The following is a 17680-nucleotide window of genomic DNA, read 5'->3' as shown; positions in this document are numbered from 1 at the left end:
AATACACACACACACAAACAAACAAACATTTTCCACTGGACAATACTGTTTCTTTCACTAGGGGTAATGTTCAGTTAAAGTTTTGGACTCAGAATCGAATTTGGTGATGATATTTTCTTGTTTCTTAACATATTAAATTTCTGAACAATCACTAATTAAAAATATCATCACTAAAAATGTTACCTGGTATCAGTGCGTCTGTGTCCTGCCTATACAGTATGTTACTTTTTGCCAAAGACTTAAGGCATTGAAGCTCTAACAAGTGGTCACGAAAACAAGTAAAAAGCCTTGAAAGATTAGGTTGAATGAAAACATACAAATACATAACATGCAAGGTCATATTACCAATTAAAAATCTGTGATGCATGATATATTGACACCTGCTGCATAAAAGCACGGCGATTTTATCAAGCTCCCCTTTCCTGTCTGATCAATCGTCCTGCTTCTGCACATGCGCAGTGACTGTCTTCCTGACTACCCGGGTTCCGCCATTTTCTACTCAAGATTGAAAGTAACACCAGTCCAGTATTGTTCATCCTAAAAATAAGCCACATTTGAGAAACTGAAAACAGGTTTTGTTAGCACTCCTTCCGGCATCCAAGAATGGAAGACGAGAGCCACCCAAAAACCCTGTAAGTAGCTGAAAACACAAACCCTGTCAGCGCTCAGTGAATAACCGCTCAATCCTTAGCACCACTGACACACTTCTAGCTAACAGCTAGCTCCAAAAACGACGTCCTACAAACGTTTTTGACATCAAGGGCTTTTAGTAAGCACTGCTTAATATCGACAGGGGTGCAGTCAGTTACTATTGCTCACATTTTGTACAGTAGAAAGGACGAAACGTTTTTATCTTCATCCGGCGAGCGTGGGAAACATATTTAGCTGTAGCATGCTTAAGCTAAGCTAGCGGCTAAGTAGTCAAATTGGCTAAGCATCAAAAAATAATTAAATCCAAGGCTCATGCAAATAACATAGCTAAATGTGAACTGTATTTCCTATGTTACAGTATATGGGTTTAACATGTAAATTAATAAACCACAATGTTCTGTATCTGTGTGTTTGAACGAGTATGTCATTGTCTGTTGGTTTAGTAAAGGCCTAATCTAATCTCAGGCCTGATATCTTTTTTAGAAGTCTGGATTTTGTGTTTGGTATTGGTACTACACTGTCAGATAAAAAAAAAAATCTCTCCTCCTGATTGAACTGGATGATTAACATACACATCGTTTCAGTAGTTCGCTTATGAGGGTAAATGTGTGTTCCCATCCTGATGTCACTCATGCATAAAGGGGCTGTCACATCTATACCTGGCTCATCTATAAATATACATATATAACCGAACATCATTTTATGCTTGCACAACACATGAAGGGTGTTATATCTATGCAAGAAGAAATGTGTATTTTTAGTTTCATAGATGTATGTACCCTAAAATATACTTTTGAATTATTTTATCATAATTTGTTTTCAGGTTTGATTTTGAAAAACACAGGAGTACTCTTGTCACTGTATCATGTCCTCTTTTCCTTTTTCCATTTAACTAAAAATTGTCTTAACATGCTAAATTATAAGGGGGCAAACTATAATTGTTTTTATCTTTTTATTTAATGTATCCTTTATCTGCATTTTCAGCTACGTGGGGAATCTTTCAAGAGATGTAACGGAGAACTTGATCCTTCAGTTATTTACTCAGATTGGGCCATGTAAAAGTTGTAAAATGATAACAGAGGTAAACATTCATCACAAATTACACTTTTTCAAATGTTTCCTGAAATGTTCTGAATTTGAGCTCATCATGATGAGTTTGTGAGTGTAAATGGGTTTGTGTGGAAACGCCTGCCAAACTCTACATTTATGTTAATATGTGGAATAAATTTACTTTAAAATGAACCTAGAACGAACTAATCATTATTCTTTACATTTTCTTATTTCATAAAATCAAGCCAAAATGATGTTAATGACAGAAAATATTAAACACAGTCTTCCACCCAATACCCATGATTTTGCAATAATATATTTTCCTGGCTTTTCTTCTCAGCAATCCGATAGCAGCAGGAAGGTGAACTCTTCTATTGGATTTTCTGTTTTGCAGCATACAAGCAATGATCCGTATTGCTTTGTGGAGTTCTTTGAACACCGAGACGCCGCAGCTGCTTTAGCCGCCATGAACGGAAGGAAGATTTTGGGAAAGGTACATCTTGTGGCATCGTTTCATTAGACAAGCGTAACAAGATTTGGGGGGTTTGATGTTTATTGTGAAGCGTTGCACCCTGAATATCATGTTATCAATGGTAATGCCTTCAACAAGTGTATTTCCAATGACAGGAAGTCAAGGTAAATTGGGCGACTACTCCTAGCAGTCAGAAGAAAGACACATCTAGTAAGTTATTGTCTTTTATATCAATTGTGGTTTAGTTTTTTTTTTTTTTTTTATTATTATTCTTAAATGTAACTGTTTGTTAAATGTTAAAAATTTCTGCAGATCACTTTCATGTTTTTGTGGGAGATTTGAGCCCTGAGATCACAACTGATGACATCAGAGCTGCATTTGCACCCTTTGGGAAAATCTCGTAAGTTCCATGAAGTCACACCCTTTTGTGGATTATGTTTTGCTTTTGTCTGAATAATGTTGAGTGGTGGTGTGTTGTTACTTTGAGCCAGATGACCTCTCTATATAATTTTTTTTTAACCCCTGTTTTCCTAAAACCATGCAAAGAGTTTCATAGATTTATTTATTTTTAATTTGGTTACCTTTGGTTGTTAACATATTTGCTCATTTTGGGAGTAAATTGATGCAAAGATAAACATTTACTTTACATTTGTCATTTGTGCCAGGATTAGCTGGCACATTTAGTCCCAGTTCTGTCAGAAATGAAGTCTTTGTTTCTCCTTTATATAAAATTGTTTGTCACAGCAGTTGAGAACAGGATGTCATAGTGTTTTAGAGACTATAATTTTGGTTTAAAGGTAGTATTTGATTGCATTGATAACTTGAATAGTCCCATAATCAGTTATGATCAGCAAGCACAGGGCAGTATAGACAATATTGTGTACCCAGATCGATCTGTTGTGCACCTTAAAATTTTTCATCACTCCACTGCTTTTCCGAAATTGGTAAGTAGTTTTGATTTACCTAAAAATTAAAATTTTTAGTTGTCAACAAACAAAAAAAACAACAACATTATGCACTGCTACTCTGCAAAATTTTCAGAGTCTCCTTTAGCTCTGAGTGTCAGTTAATAGAGCTCTGGTTATTTTACAGAAATGCTCATAGGATTGGACAGGAGCTTGAAGGCTAACAGCAAGGAACTGTGCACTCTGGGAACTCAGATGTAGATTTTTTTTCTATTTTACTCTTTGCTTTTTATATTTGTATACTGCAATATTTTTCTATTAACGCTGACGTAGTGTAGACTTTTAACAATCCTCAGATAATTCATGAATATTTGCTTGTAAAATTGTTTTATGATGGTTTTCCTAGTTGTGTTGATAGTTTGATTCTCCTGAAATTCTGAAAATGTTAATTTCTCGAAATTTGCAGCTTCCCAAACTCCATATTGGTGGTAAAGAATTGACCAGGAAAAATAAAGAAATCTGTTAACAGGCCATGTATGCCGTTTAATTCCTTTTTTCTCTTTTGATATTTCTATGTACTCTTGAGTAGAATTAGAGACAGCAGTTGAAACTAGGAATGCATGGTAATGACATTGATGACTTTTACTAATATAAGAGATTAAGTACTAGTGATTAAGATGAAGATTGGATCACTATGTTGTGTCACAGGAGATGTCTAAGAAAAGTTGCAATCTTTGCAGGAGCTTTTAAACATACATGCAGTAGTGTAGGTTGCATGACTTTGTTCTTGTTTTTTATTTTATATATTTTTTTCAAGTACCAGTAATCACTTCTAAAGAGAATATGCAGTTGTTAGTGTAAAGTTTTGTTAGAATAACTTAGGATATTGTTACAGTGTCAGTACAGTGCAATGTGTGTGTGGTTCCTTTCTTTTTTAGTTCCTCTAGCAAGCCTTCAATGGACTGACTTTTCCGTTGTTACGTTTTTCTTTCAGGGATGCACGAGTGGTGAAGGATATGACAACAGGGAAATCAAAGGGGTATGGATTTGTGTCCTTCTATAACAAACTGGTAAGGCTCCAGTACAGGAACACAGAGTGAAGGTTATTCTATTTCTGTTTACTACAATTCATATTATAGCTGTAGGATTACAGATATTCAATCTACTGGAACGAGTCAGACTGTTAGAGTTGAATTTTCTGTTTGAGTGTAAGTTTTTAGTCAGTTTAATAATAGTACTTAAAAGCAAACTAGGACATTTATGTGGGAAGCTCCTAATTATAAATATGAACTATTGAAAGACTAGTAGTGCTTCTAAGAGGTTATGTTTTTTGCTGTGCCTTAAGTTTACATGTGTTTGTTAAATCTGTCGTTTCTTCTCTTTTAGGATGCTGAGAATGCTATAGTACACATGGGGGGTCAGTGGCTTGGTGGACGGCAAATCCGGACTAACTGGGCAACTCGGAAACCACCCGCCCCCAAGAGTGTGCAAGACAGTAAGCTTGATCTTAATCCACTACTTTGTCTTTCTTTGGTTTGCTAACTGTCTTTGAGTTGAGCTAATTTAATGTGACTGTAATTGGGGAAAATTCCAGACAGCTCCAAGCAGCTGAGGTTTGATGAGGTGGTAAACCAGTCGAGTCCTCAGAACTGCACAGTGTACTGCGGTGGCATTCAGTCAGGTCTCACAGGTATGTGTGCATTTGCCCTTTTACTCACCCATTCTGAGTATTAGTATGCATGCTCGCTCTTAATATTTTTGTGATGTGACTCGCACTGCTCTCTTCAAACAGAACACCTTATGCGACAGACGTTTTCTCCTTTCGGACAGATAATGGAGATCAGAGTTTTTCCGGAGAAGGGTTATTCTTTTATCAGGTATCATTCAAGGAACACTTCCTCTGATGTTTTTAGTTGTCTTCGATTTAGATGGTTTATAATGTGGACAGTCTATGTATAATATAAAATATTGTAGAAGCACTTATAATTATAATGAATATGTAAGACATTAATGGTTGCTTGTTGTTGTGGTGGTTATGGCTGCAATTAAATGGTGCCCAAAATTGCTGAAATAAAATCAATGCTCATTTGCTTGTTTTTAAGGTTATATGGATTGACAACTACTCTTATTCTGCCAAGCCAGCAAAATACCAAAATAAATTTACATTTTAAAATATTTTCAAATGGAAAATGTTATTTTGAATTGTATTTCACAATATTACTGTTTTTATTTCATCTTTGTTCAAATAAAGGCAGCCTTTTCATCATTAATCATAGCAATTCTAAATGTATAATTTATTTGCATGTGTAATTTATCATATATGTAATGGCGATGTTTCTAAAATATATTATTTCTATTATATAATTATAATTATAATTATATAATATAATTTCTATTATATAATTATATTTAAATATTATATAATTTCTTATTATTAAAGGCAATATCAAGATTTAAGTAGCCAAATGGTGACAAAGACAGTCCTTCTGATTTTATTGTAAACCATAGGATTGCTGTGCTCTTCACATTTCTTCAATCACCAGCATCATTTTCTGTCAGGTTCTCCTCTCATGAAAGTGCTGCTCATGCCATCGTCTCAGTGAATGGTACCACCATTGAAGGTCATGTTGTGAAGTGCTACTGGGGCAAAGAATCACCCGACATGGCCAAAAATGTCCAACCCGTAAGTGCTTGTGAATTCGCTTTATTAGTAGTAGTATTAATCTTAATCTAATTTTAATGTGGTATTAAATCTATCCCATAGTGTTGAGCTATTGTGACATTGTTTGAATCAGGCCAGCACGTGTTTTTCATCTTCAGTGCTGGGTTAAAGGATTGGGTTGTTTTCACCCAGCCATTTTTTTTTTTTTTTTTTCAACCAATTTTGGATTTATCTTTTTAGCCAGCAATATAGTAATATAGTAAAAGGCATGTTTTTGCTCACCCCCAAATAGGGGCAAATTTGTGGGGTATTTTAAGCTGAAACTTGACCAGACCAAAAACTGATATTACATCTTGTGAAATAGGAAATAATAGGTGCCCTTTAACTCAACCTGCTGGGTTTGTCCATATTTAACCCAACTTGGGTTGTTTTTAACTCAGCATTTTTTAGAGTGTAACAGAAAAAGTTTAAGAAAAAGTTCTTGATGCTTCATTCACAGATGGAGTATGGTCAGTGGGGACATTGGAATCAAATGTACGGCAATCCTCAACAATACGGTCAGTACATGACAAATGGATGGCAAGTACCATCGTATGGAATGTACGGACAAACATGGAATCAGCAAGGATTTGGTGTAGAGTAAGTATTCATGTATTTTTATATGTGTTAGTGTATCATGTTTTACCTATGTAGGAACTTGAAAATGTTAACAGCCACTTTTTTGTTGTCCTTTGCTCTAGACAATCACAGTCTCCTGCCTGGGTGGGAGGCTTTGGGACGCAACCCTCTCAGGCTCAGCCTGGCCCAGTGATGAACCAGGCTAACTTTGGCATGGCCGGGTACCAGACACAGTAATCTGACCTTCGTTCTCCATTACACATGCCTCTCACGTCTATACATCCTGCACTCACAGGGAGGGTAGCTAAAAACTAATAGGTGCACATAATCTTTTCCCTACAAGCTTTGGATCTGAAGCAGGAATCGCTTTATTGTAAAGATGCAAATTTAGATTAGAGGCAATTGAGATGAGCGCCTTCAATGGAAATCTGAATTAATTCACGAGATTTGTTCCTGTTTTAGTGGAATTCGAGATGTACATCTCTTGTATCCTCACCATTTTTTTTTACTGCATATCTTGAGGAAAACTGCTGATTTTCCCTTAAATCCCAGCTTCAGGAACTTCACAGGTACATTGCAGAAAACCCATGGTGTAAATGGTTTTTTGAACTAAGTATTTTCTTTTCTTTTTTTCTTTTTTTTCTCTTCCTAAACTGATCATGCGTTTGCTTGTTCATTGCAGTATGGACTTTGAATTTTGTACAAAAACACAACAAATGGCAACAAAAAAAACTTTCATTCTGCATTCTGACTTGGCAAACAAATGTAAGTAAAGGCACTTTTTGGGGGTTCATTGAACCTGTGTCTTGTAAATGTTGACGTGTAAATGAATTTCTATGTGCAGTGGTGTATATTTAATCCACATTAGCTCCCTTGTTCTCCTCCGATTCTAGAGCTCTTTGATACGGTGTGTATAGTGTATCTTTTTACTCCAATTTACAGACAGTGAAATCTCTCCCATTCACTATGGAGAAAAGGTCATGATGGCCATACCTGTAAATATCTTTTGATATCTTGGCCTGGAATAAGGGTTTCAAAGCATGCGCTCTACTTGACAGACTTTTGCAGAACTAATGCAGCGTATGTTAGACAAACGTTACGTGTGTGACTGACAGTTACAAGCAAGCCTTAATTTTTGCTCAGTCCCACACAATTTCAGTTGAACACTTTGAGACCCTCGTAGAAAGCTGTATGATTTATTTTAGAGCCTACTGTAAATTTGTCCTTTTGCTGTTTTAACAAATATGCGTGCCATTTTTGAGTAGCCAGAGATAAGGTTTGGATTTTTTTTTTTTTTTTTTTCCCTTGGGGATGGTAAGGAATTGCATGTTTCAAACCATAATATTGAGGTTGCTCAAAGCATTGAATGTAAAAGGCAGAAATGTTTGAATACAATTTAGCATTTCAAGTTTTCTTTTTAGTCTAAATGAGTCTCAATAAATGAACCATTGGACAAGAAATCTTTTCTCTTTTTTTTTTTTTTTAAAACAAAAATGTATGGTCTGGTTTAACATAGTAAATGATAAAACCATTTGTTTTGCAATTTTAATTATTTATTTGACTCAGAAAAGAAGAGAAAGATAAATATATAAATATCTTTATATATATATACTAGCAATATTGTTTCAAGATTAGTGTATAAACTAAAGTAGTTTGAGTATACACTGATATGCTTCTCACTATAAAATACAACATTTACAAGGTTCATATCAAAGTAAAGGAGGTTAAGAAAAATGTCTCTGTATATAATAATGTTCCATAGACTAATAATACACATTAAACTTTGACTCTTTTCATAATTTGTAAAATTTGACTATTCTCACTAATTTTAGCTCGCTAAATGTTTCCATTTATAATTGAAAACGTTTTGAGATTACATTATGCAGAGTTTAATTAATGATTTCCACTTCTTATCTTATTTGTACAGAAGTTGTCTCACAAGAACTAATAGTAATCATGAAAATTCAGTCTTCAACAGGGAGGAAGGTCAGAAGAATAGTTTGTGGCCTGATATAGTTGAAAAATTCCCAGAAACTAGAGGGAATCTATTTAACACACCACAATACATCAGTTACACTGTGCTGAAACATTAATCAAGCCTTAAAGAGAAATATAATCAGACTGTCAATCATATCACCTCTTATTCCCTCCTATAAATGCCACAGTAACTGCACATGTTAAACAGTCTGTATGGAGAAGAGACACAAGCAGATTTCTCTGCCGCCTGTAACATAGAGTACTACATCTATTCTACAATAATACCTTCCTCTTTACGGTCACAGTCTGAGTCTATATCCACAGGCGGCTTAGATTAAGCCTATATATTAGTCAGTTTTAAACTCAGGTTTTGATGAATCAGTGGCGTGCAGAACTACTGTTCTCGGAGACGACTGGCCATCCTACATCTGGGTGCAAACGATTCCTCATATTCCCCATCGGACCAGCTAATGACCAGGATGGTGGTCCCTGAGCCAAGACTCTTTCCAGGTTTACCTGAATATTCCCTCCTGAAGCCGGTCTTGATTCCTGTCACAATACAGCAGTATGGTTTACATATCTTCTATAATATATTTAAATAATTTCAAGTATGATGTCATGAAGTTCAACAGAACTAAAAACTCACATCATCTCTAGTTGTCTGCTTATCCATGTCTCTGTTTTCTGTGTTGAATGTCTGAAGTCTCATTTTCTCCATAACAGTGTCCAGTTTGGACATTATAGTGGTCACAGCATTTTCAAGCTGAGCAACTTTGTGAACCAGCCTGGAATAGAAAAATAATAACTTGTGTTTAAAAAACTAGAACAAAAATGAGAAATGTTGCTTTGGTAACTAACTGAAATGCATTGAATTTGAAGTATTAAATGACTAAGACTGAAATAAAAATAATTTAAAGATAAATATAATAAGAAATAAAAACAATACAATAAAACAATAAAAACGACAAAAGCATATTAAATTGCCAAAACAAATTAAACTCATATATATATATATATATAAAATTCAAAATATTGGTAATGCTTTTACAATAAGGGTTACCAAATGTTAAATGAAAGGTTTCATTTCAAAAGTTGTAGTAATCTGTAATCTGTTAGCATTAATTAATGCACTGTGAACTAACATGAATATTTCTATTAATTAACATTAAAAAGGTTAATAAATGCTGTAAAATATATTGCTCATTGTTAATGCATTAATGTTAAAAAATGAGACCTTAATATAAATTTTTACCAAAATATTAATAAATACAATACAGCATATAAATCATACTAAAATAACACTGAACATCAGGTTTTACTGCTGACACTAAGAGTTTGAGACAATGATTCTGAACACAAACCTCTGAAAGTCCTCCAGAGGAACTTTGTTTCTGTGGTCCTCTGTGGGTTCAACACTGTTTTCAAGATTACGAAGCTCTGCATTGAGTGCATCCTGATTGAAAATATAAGAAAAACAGAGACTATATCAGATTAATGTCTCCATGGAGATCCATCTTAGAAACATTAACTTGTCAAACCAGCCCATGCAAAACAAAAAACAAAAAATTAAACATACCCTTTTTTCCTCTAACTCTTGTTTCATTTTCTCCTGCTCCTGCTTGTCCAAAGTCTGGTTCCCATCTTGGTCAAATCTGGAGAAAGCGGCTGAGATCTCATGGTCAGCATGACCCATTCTGACATGTGGGACACATAACCACAATACATGAATTCCTCTGCATCATGCTACTATACATGAATGTGTTTGTGGTTTCACCTGAGACTTACTCTTTCAAAGCATCCCTGAAATCTTTGAACTCCAGCTCACTCGAGCCTCCATCCAGGGCTTTCTGAACATCAGAGATCTTTTCCTTTTTAAGTTTCAGTTTCATGAAGGTCTTTGCATAACTCTGAAATTAAAGTATAATTTTCCCACGTGTACATAAACAATGCAAACACAACAGTCTTGGTTTTCGTGGTGGTTACACAGTTTTCCAATCATAAATGTAATAGATTTGCAGAAGTATCCACTGTATGCTCTAGGATGACTTACCTGTTTGATGAGATCTGAAATCTGGAACTCGTCTTTCTGAGAAGCGAGTTCTGACTTCACCTCAGAGTATGTGTCATTGATGATGGCCAGAAACATGTTCTGTTAATGCCAATTCATCATGTTAATTGAGAAAGAGGCACTTATGATTTAGAACAAACAATTATAAGCAAAATATATACGTCTGAAGAACTTACCAGTAACACAAAGAAGACAAAGAACACATAGGAGAAAAAGTATATTGGTCCAAGTACTCTGTTTGCCCTGTCAATGGCATCATAATCGAAATCTCCAAGGATTATTCGAAACTGTGTGAAACTGCAGAGTGGAGAAATAAAGAAAAAAAATTAACGGTAATACTTTACAATAAGGTTCATTCGTTAAACATTAGTTAATGTATTAACTATCATGAACTAACCATGAGCAATATATTTGTTACTGTATTTACTAATCTTCGTTAATGTTAGTTAATGAAAATACATTTAATTGTTTATGTTAGTTCATAGTGCACTAACTAATGTTAACAAGATGTATGTATTACTAAATGTTAGTAATGTAATGTATTAGTAAATGTTGAAATTAACATTAACAAAGATTAAGAAATGCTGTTCATTATTAGTTCATGTTAACTAATGTAGTTAAATAATGTTAATGAATGAATCTTATTGTAAAGTGTTACCGAATTAACATTATTTTCCATAAAAGATTTTATGCATCAATTTTTTTATTGAAATTATAGTTTTATCAGAAATGAATGTTTTGACTGCCTTAATAAGAATAAATTATGATATATAATATGATAAAAAGATCTGTGCCTCTCCACAATTCTGTCTCTGAGCTCTTCAGGCAGTTCCTTTGACCTCATGATTCTCATTTGCTCTGACATGCACTGTGAGCTGTAAGGTCTTATATAGACAGGTGTGTGGCTTTCCTAACCAAGTCCAATCAGTATAATCAAACACAGCTGGACTCAAATAAAGGTGTAGAACCATCTCAAGGACGATCAGAAGAAATGGACAGCACCTGAGTTAAATATATGAGTGTCACAGCAAAGGGTCTGAATACTTAGGACCATGTGATATTTCAGTTTTTCTTTTTTAATAAATCTGCAAAAATGTCAACAATTCTGTGTTTTTCTGTCAATATGGGGTGCTGTGTGTACATTCATGTGGAAAAAAAATGAACTTAAATGATTTTAGCAAATGGCTGCAATATAACAAAGAGTGAAAAATTTAAGAGGGTCTGAATACTTTCTGTACCCACTGTATATAATAATTTATTCTAAAATAGTTTTAATAGAGAGAAAAAAAAACATCCTTACATGCACTTGTTAAATGTGCTGAACGTTTCTACTTCCATTCCAAAGAGCAGGTAACCCAACTGAGCATATGCAAAGAACACAATGAAGAACATAATGGCAAATCCAAAGATGTCCAATGCACACCGAGCCAGGGTGGATGTAAGCTGGGTCATCGTCTTATTGAAACTGATATACTTGAAGATCTGCAGAGATTAAAGCCATCATAATATCAATATGGGTGAATTTAACTAAAAATCTGAGGTCCTACTTTATATTAAGTGTCTTTAACTACTATGTACTAACATTTAAATGAATCGGGGCATAAATTTACTGTCGGGAATTTGTTGTGTCGCACCGCATCCAGTGTAGACAGCATCACTGATTATAATGGGTTCTATTTGCTTTAGATATAGACACGGTGTTACCTGTATCCCACCGCAATAGCAGCTAAAGTGGTTTACCATACAACATGGACAATAAGTGCACTGTAACATTTTTTGTACTGTAAGTACACGGTAGTTAAAGACACCTAATATAAAAAGCAAGTTGCATAAACAGCCATTATGTGTCTTAACTGTGTCTAGTGTGACCAACTATTATATCGGTAACAAATTAGACCTTTTATGTTTTTATGTAACAGACTTAAAAAAGTTATGAACAGTCTTAAAGAAAAAAAAACTTGATGACTAATTTGTAAGACTAGTCTTAGCAGTTTATGCATCCGGCCCAAAGTGTGACCAGATCTGAAACTCCACCTTCACAGTATGTTATTTTAAAAACTCATAATGAAAAATTACCTTAATCCAAGCAAAAAACAAATTTACTGCATTCATATTGTTGTACTGGGTTTGCCAAAATGCAAGAAATTCAAAATCAGCATAGATGTCAGGTTGTTCTAGAAGGTTTCCAAGTAACTCATCCACTTTGATGGTCCGAAATGCACTGAAGATTATCGCCACCACAGCAAGCTAATAAAACGAGAACAGTTACCATTAGAGTCTGCTCTTGTCAAGTAATGTTTACCAAATTATATGTTGATTTTTTATTATTATAGCTATAAATAAAATCTTTCAAATATGTTTGATATAAAGTGATATCTGATACTGATATGATCTGATTTCCTCCTACCAGTATCACCACTAAATCTAGAATGTTCCAGATGCTGTTGAAATGGGACAGTTTGTGGATTCGGAATTCCAGAATCTCCTCCACAATGTAATAGAGAATGAAGACACAGAACAGTATCTCGCAGCCAATGATGAAGAAATCCCAGGTGGTGACGTAACGAATCAGCTTTACAGTGCGGATCTGGTAGGAGGGAACTGCTCCACCGGTAGCTGGAAATTCAACCACCAATCTGAAGAAAGAAGAAAATAAAAATTATTTATTGTTTTATAAATAATATAATGCAATAACACATTTTGACATCAGATTGTTTATTCCATATTAATATTTTATATTTAATTTTTTTATATGTTTCATATTTATTGTTTATTAATTTGTACATTAAAAAGGACAGCTTATGCTAAATGACAGATGTACAAATGTTATTTTATTAACTAACCTAGCAAACCAGACCAAATGTATAATTTTGGGCATACAAATGCAAAACATTTTAAATGAATGTTTATTTTAGGTCAAGTACCTTACAACACAGAAGAGATTGATGTTGGCATTGTATGCCGTGAAGTCAATGAAAAGAACTCGAGTTCCACGATCAAGCCACAGGTTGTCTTTGAGGTCCTTCAGAATAGCAGTACTCTCTTCTTTGGTCTTCGCCAGGTCTTGGTAATATCCTGCTCCGCTGTATGTGGTCAGTAACCCCCAGTGACTTGACCCTTTGATCTCCTTTTCTGAGTGGTACTGCCAGCTGAAGAAAAATGAGATTATATTTAATAAATAAACACATTTCAACCCTTGAAGAGAGAAATACAACTGTTGCTAATCATAAACGTCACTCACGCTGTTCCGTTGATCAGTCCAAACATGCTGTCATCCTCCTTCTTGTCGTTGTACACATCAAAACACTTGGAGATCTCCTGCTGAAAGTCTTTGTGCACCTTGCAGGAGTTGCTCTTCACTTTGAGCTGTCGAATGCGGGGGACTCCTAACAACAAATTCTCATAGTAAATAAAGGACTGATTTTCGTTCTGAAGAGGCTCATCATTATACCACTTAGTCCAGTACAGGCTGTCAAGTAATGGGCCCTCCATGTACTGCAAAGATTCAAGAAAAATCAAAGTAAGACTATTGGATTTGTCCCATGAATAGACAAACATTTAATATTACATAAACAGTAACAGTATTTTAAAACATTAAAATTGCTTAAATAAAAATATTAAAATCAAATAACCATATTAGCAAAAACGTTTTAGCTAAAAGCTGACAATAAGTGAATGTAGAGCCAGGCAAAAACAAACATTTAATAAAGTATACTTAAGACTTTTACATAAAAACATGAAAATTATATAAACAATAACAGCAACATCCAAAACTTGGAATTTATGTTAGAATAAATTAGACTTAATTTAATGTAACATTACTTTAAAGGGTTAGCTCACCCAAAAATGAAAATAATGTAATTTATTACTCACCCTCACGCCGTTCTACAACCATAAGACCTTCGTTCATCTTCGGAACACAAATTAAGATATTGTTGATCAAATCCGATGGCTCAGTGAGGCCTCCATTGCCAGCAATGTTACTGCACCTCTCAAGATCCATAATGGTACTAAAAACATATTTGAAACAGTTATGTGAGTTCAGTGGTTCTATCTTAATATTATAAAGTGACAAGAATACTTTTTGTGCTGCAAAAAAAACTAATAAATAAAGACTTTTCAACAAAGTCTATATGGGCCGATTTCGAAACGAATCAGTGACTCAGAGCGCCAAAGTCACGTGATTTCAGTAGTTTACGTTAGGAGATCGGAATCATTAATTCGAAACAAAAGATTCATAAAGTAGTTTTTCATATATATTGTTGAAAATTCATTATTTAGGGTTTTTTTGGCGCACAAAATGTATTCTTATCGCTATATAAGATTAAAATAAAACCACTGAACTCACATAACTGTTTCAAATATGTTTTTAGCACCTTTGAGGTGCATTAACATTGCTGGCAATGGAGGCCTCACTGAGCCATCGGATTTCATCAACAATATCTTAATTTGTGTTCCGAAGATGAATGAAGGTCTTACGGGTGTGGAACGACATGAGGGTGAGTAATTAATGACAGAATTTTCATTTTTGGGTGAGCTAACCCTTTTAAAAAATCACCAGGAAAAGAACGTTATAGCTATTAAAATGACGTAATATGCCTACTTATATAGATAAATACACCTAAACCCTTATTTTTATTCACATCAGTATAAGAAAAGCCATTAAAACTCACTGTCCAGACATCATTCACGCTGCCAATGGAGGAAAAGCTGATCGCACTGCCACCCGGTAAATTCACAAAGAGATCGGTCATAGCTTTTGTATAATAGTAGGTGGCACTGCTGGTCATGCCATAGGTCACTGCACGAGAACATGATTATTATCAGTCGACAATCACAACAACATTTATTGAACTTTGCACAGACGTGCTACAGCATTCACCCTCCACACAGATAAAGGACATCTTTTCATTCAAGTTTCATCCATTAGCAGTGCTCACGTCATGAAAGCTGCGGGCACAGATGAGGGGAGGGTTATTTGTTTGAGCACACACAAATAGCCCTCTTGAACAATGTGACTCCAGCACAGACAAAGCTTCAATTGCCTGACCTGAGCTCTTATCAGTAAAAGACAGCAGGGTCCCGCTTGTGTTCCTTTCAGGGCTAATTTTCCCCTGGACAATGCTGTGTTGTAACACATTTTATAAGAAGCACTTAGGCTGATACACATCTCTGATCATAATGGAGCCCAATATAATAGAAAACCATGGGATTAGTTTGGATTACAGCCAGTACAATCAAAAAGACAAAAGAGCAAGCTAATGACATTTTACAATTTTTACGTTTACACATGCTGATGTTTTAATGGATGTATCTATGACCTTAATATTCACAGCTACCGCTCTATATTTATCCATTATCAATTAATCCATATAGTGGTTTCAAACTCCACCAGGTGGTCCTAACAGGTAAAAATATACATTCAGACAGAGAGACAAGGATACATATATCAAACAACCGACCTAATACTTACACAGACACAAATCCACTAGGAAAACAATGTAGATAAGCAGTTCTTTGAGATTTGCTTTGACATTGAGCTCAGGATTCTCCTTTCTGTCTTTTCTTAGAGCTGTTCCCCACAGTCCTACCAAACCAAAACAAACACTTTTATATATATTTATTTATTTACTTACATTTATTTTTTATTATCTTAAAATAGTAATGTATTTATTACTTATTATTTAGTTATAATTGCAAGTTTTAAAAAAGGTATTTTAAAATATTACAACTGAATATATTAAAAATATTTCTGCTGGGTTAAAATCCAAAGTTGGGTTGAAAATGGACAAACCCAGCAATTGGGTTGTTTTAACCCAGCAGTTGGGTTAAATGTTTGCCCAAATGTTTTATTTAACTCAACTATTGTTTAAAAATGACTGTATTGCTTGCTTAAAATGAACCCAAAATATATTGGAAATTAACAGTTATTAATATATTTTTTAAAAAATGAACATTTATTAATAAGTTTAATGAATAATAATTTAAAAAATAAACATTTATTAAATTGCTCAGTGTTTGCTTGATTATTATTGTTGCCTCTAGTAATTATGTGTCTAATTTTTAATTTCCACCTATTTTGGGTTCATTTTAAGCTAGTCATATAGTCATTTTTAAACAATAGTTGGGTTAAATAAAACAGCCCAGCACGTTGGGCAAACATTTAATCCAAACAATGGGTTAAAACAACCCAATCGCTTTTTAGTGTATTATTATAAAAAAAATTTGTGTATAATAAATACAAATATACAAATATGTATTTATTATATTCATATATATTACATATTACATTATATCATATACATTACATCATATACATTATATATTACATTCATAATAAGTTATGAAAACAATATTAGCATCACTCAAACAAATGGAATTGAATATTAAACATGGAATGAAATAATAATAATAATAATAATAAATAAATAAAAGCTAACAGTGCTAAAGTAAATCTAGAATAATCATATCATGGAAAATATAAAGATGCATGGATCCTCCCTTACCTTTGATGGCTTTCAAGAAAAAGGAGCAGCATCCAGACTTCTCCTCAGTGGGGTGGGTTCGCACTTTATCCTCAGCCAAATAGGGGTTAGGCAGATTCAGTTGGTTCATGTTCTCCAAAGAGCTGTGAAACATGGGCTGAGGGTCGTAGATGGTGCTGATGGGGCGTCTGATGGGTGCAGGAGAGCCACTGTAGGCCTGATTCACCCAGGCTCCTTTCCCAAAGTTATCCAGTTCGCACGCTACTGTGCTGCTCAGCTGATTTTCTGCCCGGTTATTGAGGTGTTGCATTGTAGTAAATTGAGAGGTTAAGGTAGATGGATTTATCATGAAATACTCAAGTGAAGCTTGTGCCTGTGGATAGGTTCAACTTGTATTTATACCTTTCTCCTTGAGTCCTCTCAAATAGAGCAGGTGGTTCTGTGGAAGGAGGGGCTCGTCTTTTGTTCACACATCCATTAAAAACACAATCCTGCCATTAGGGAAACTGAGATTGTCATTGACAATGCACAGCTAATGTGAATTTCCATCACATTGTTTTAGACCCGCTGAAAAAGGGATAATTTTCATAATAAAGAAATAGTAATTATATTTTTACCACAATTAAACTAAACTGTCTTCATATATCTAAAACAAATTACTGAAATATTATCTTAAAATATTTAATTCGTATTAAGATTACAGTGTCTATTCTGTTTCAATATTTACTTTACTCAGCATTGGTGTATTAGAATATAAGATACATAATACATTTTTGAAAATTAAAATTAAAT

The 17680-nt window shown here is 34.3% G+C and overlaps 2 protein-coding genes across 10 annotated transcripts; one reads left to right on the top strand and one right to left on the bottom strand.

Moving 5' to 3' along the window:
• The first annotated feature begins 418 nt into the window (after nt 1–418).
• Nucleotides 419–7818, top strand: tial1 (TIA1 cytotoxic granule-associated RNA binding protein-like 1). Of its 9 annotated transcripts, none has more exons than XM_048204900.1 (12): nt 419–632; nt 1636–1732; nt 2096–2194; nt 2329–2383; nt 2486–2573; nt 4073–4148; nt 4465–4573; nt 4673–4768; nt 4871–4955; nt 5638–5761; nt 6240–6379; nt 6481–7818. In XM_048204900.1, the coding sequence occupies exons 1-12, from the start codon at nt 604–606 to the stop codon at nt 6593–6595; spliced, it is 1113 nt and encodes a 370-aa protein (XP_048060857.1). In that variant the 5' UTR covers nt 419–603; the 3' UTR covers nt 6596–7818. The 9 variants fall into 9 exon arrangements, with proteins under 9 accessions (XP_048060857.1, XP_048060856.1, XP_048060861.1 ...); XM_048204899.1 differs by having other exon boundaries at nt 420–632; nt 2042–2194; XM_048204904.1 differs by lacking the exons at nt 419–632; nt 1636–1732; nt 2096–2194 and adding exons at nt 3266–3335; nt 3545–3612 and having other exon boundaries at nt 2486–3117.
• Nucleotides 7819–7904: 86 nt separating this feature from the next.
• Nucleotides 7905–17473, bottom strand: pkd2l1 (polycystic kidney disease 2-like 1). The gene is made up of 15 exons (XM_048204898.1): nt 16910–17473; nt 15877–15990; nt 15077–15204; nt 13645–13898; nt 13328–13552; nt 12811–13039; nt 12480–12650; nt 11704–11885; nt 10580–10700; nt 10386–10484; nt 10121–10242; nt 9912–10029; nt 9697–9788; nt 8982–9120; nt 7905–8884 (listed from the first exon to the last, which is right to left on the bottom strand). The coding sequence occupies exons 1-15, from the start codon at nt 17235–17237 to the stop codon at nt 8714–8716; spliced, it is 2493 nt and encodes an 830-aa protein (XP_048060855.1). The 5' UTR covers nt 17238–17473; the 3' UTR covers nt 7905–8713.
• Between the last annotated feature and the right edge of the window lie 207 nt (nt 17474–17680).

This window comes from Megalobrama amblycephala, linkage group LG10, assembly GCF_018812025.1.
Source record: "Megalobrama amblycephala isolate DHTTF-2021 linkage group LG10, ASM1881202v1, whole genome shotgun sequence".
NCBI lineage: Eukaryota > Metazoa > Chordata > Actinopteri > Cypriniformes > Xenocyprididae > Megalobrama > Megalobrama amblycephala.
The sequence above is the reverse complement of the archived record's forward strand: the minus strand, read 5'-3'. Positions and strand labels throughout refer to the sequence as shown.

What these genes read in the sequence shown, in the direction of transcription:
- tial1 (XM_048204899.1), top strand. Translation starts at nt 604, where the DNA reads ATGGAAGACGAGAGCCACCCAAAAACCCT. An exon ending in GAAGGAAGATTTTGGGAAAG is followed by an intron (nt 2,195 to 2,328) that starts GTACATCTTGTG and finishes TTCCAATGACAG; the next exon opens with GAAGTCAAGGTAAATTGGGC. An exon ending in TCAGAAGAAAGACACATCTA is followed by an intron (nt 2,384 to 2,485) that starts GTAAGTTATTGT and finishes AAATTTCTGCAG; the next exon opens with ATCACTTTCATGTTTTTGTG.
- pkd2l1 (XM_048204898.1), bottom strand. Translation starts at nt 17,237, where the DNA reads ATGATAAATCCATCTACCTTAACCTCTCAATTTACTACAATGCAACAC. An exon ending in AATCTCTTCTGTGTTGTAAG is followed by an intron (nt 13,040 to 13,327) that starts GTACTTGACCTA and finishes TTCTTTCTTCAG; the next exon opens with ATTGGTGGTTGAATTTCCAG. An exon ending in CCTCTGGAGGACTTTCAGAG is followed by an intron (nt 9,121 to 9,696) that starts GTTTGTGTTCAG and finishes TTTCTATTCCAG; the next exon opens with GCTGGTTCACAAAGTTGCTC.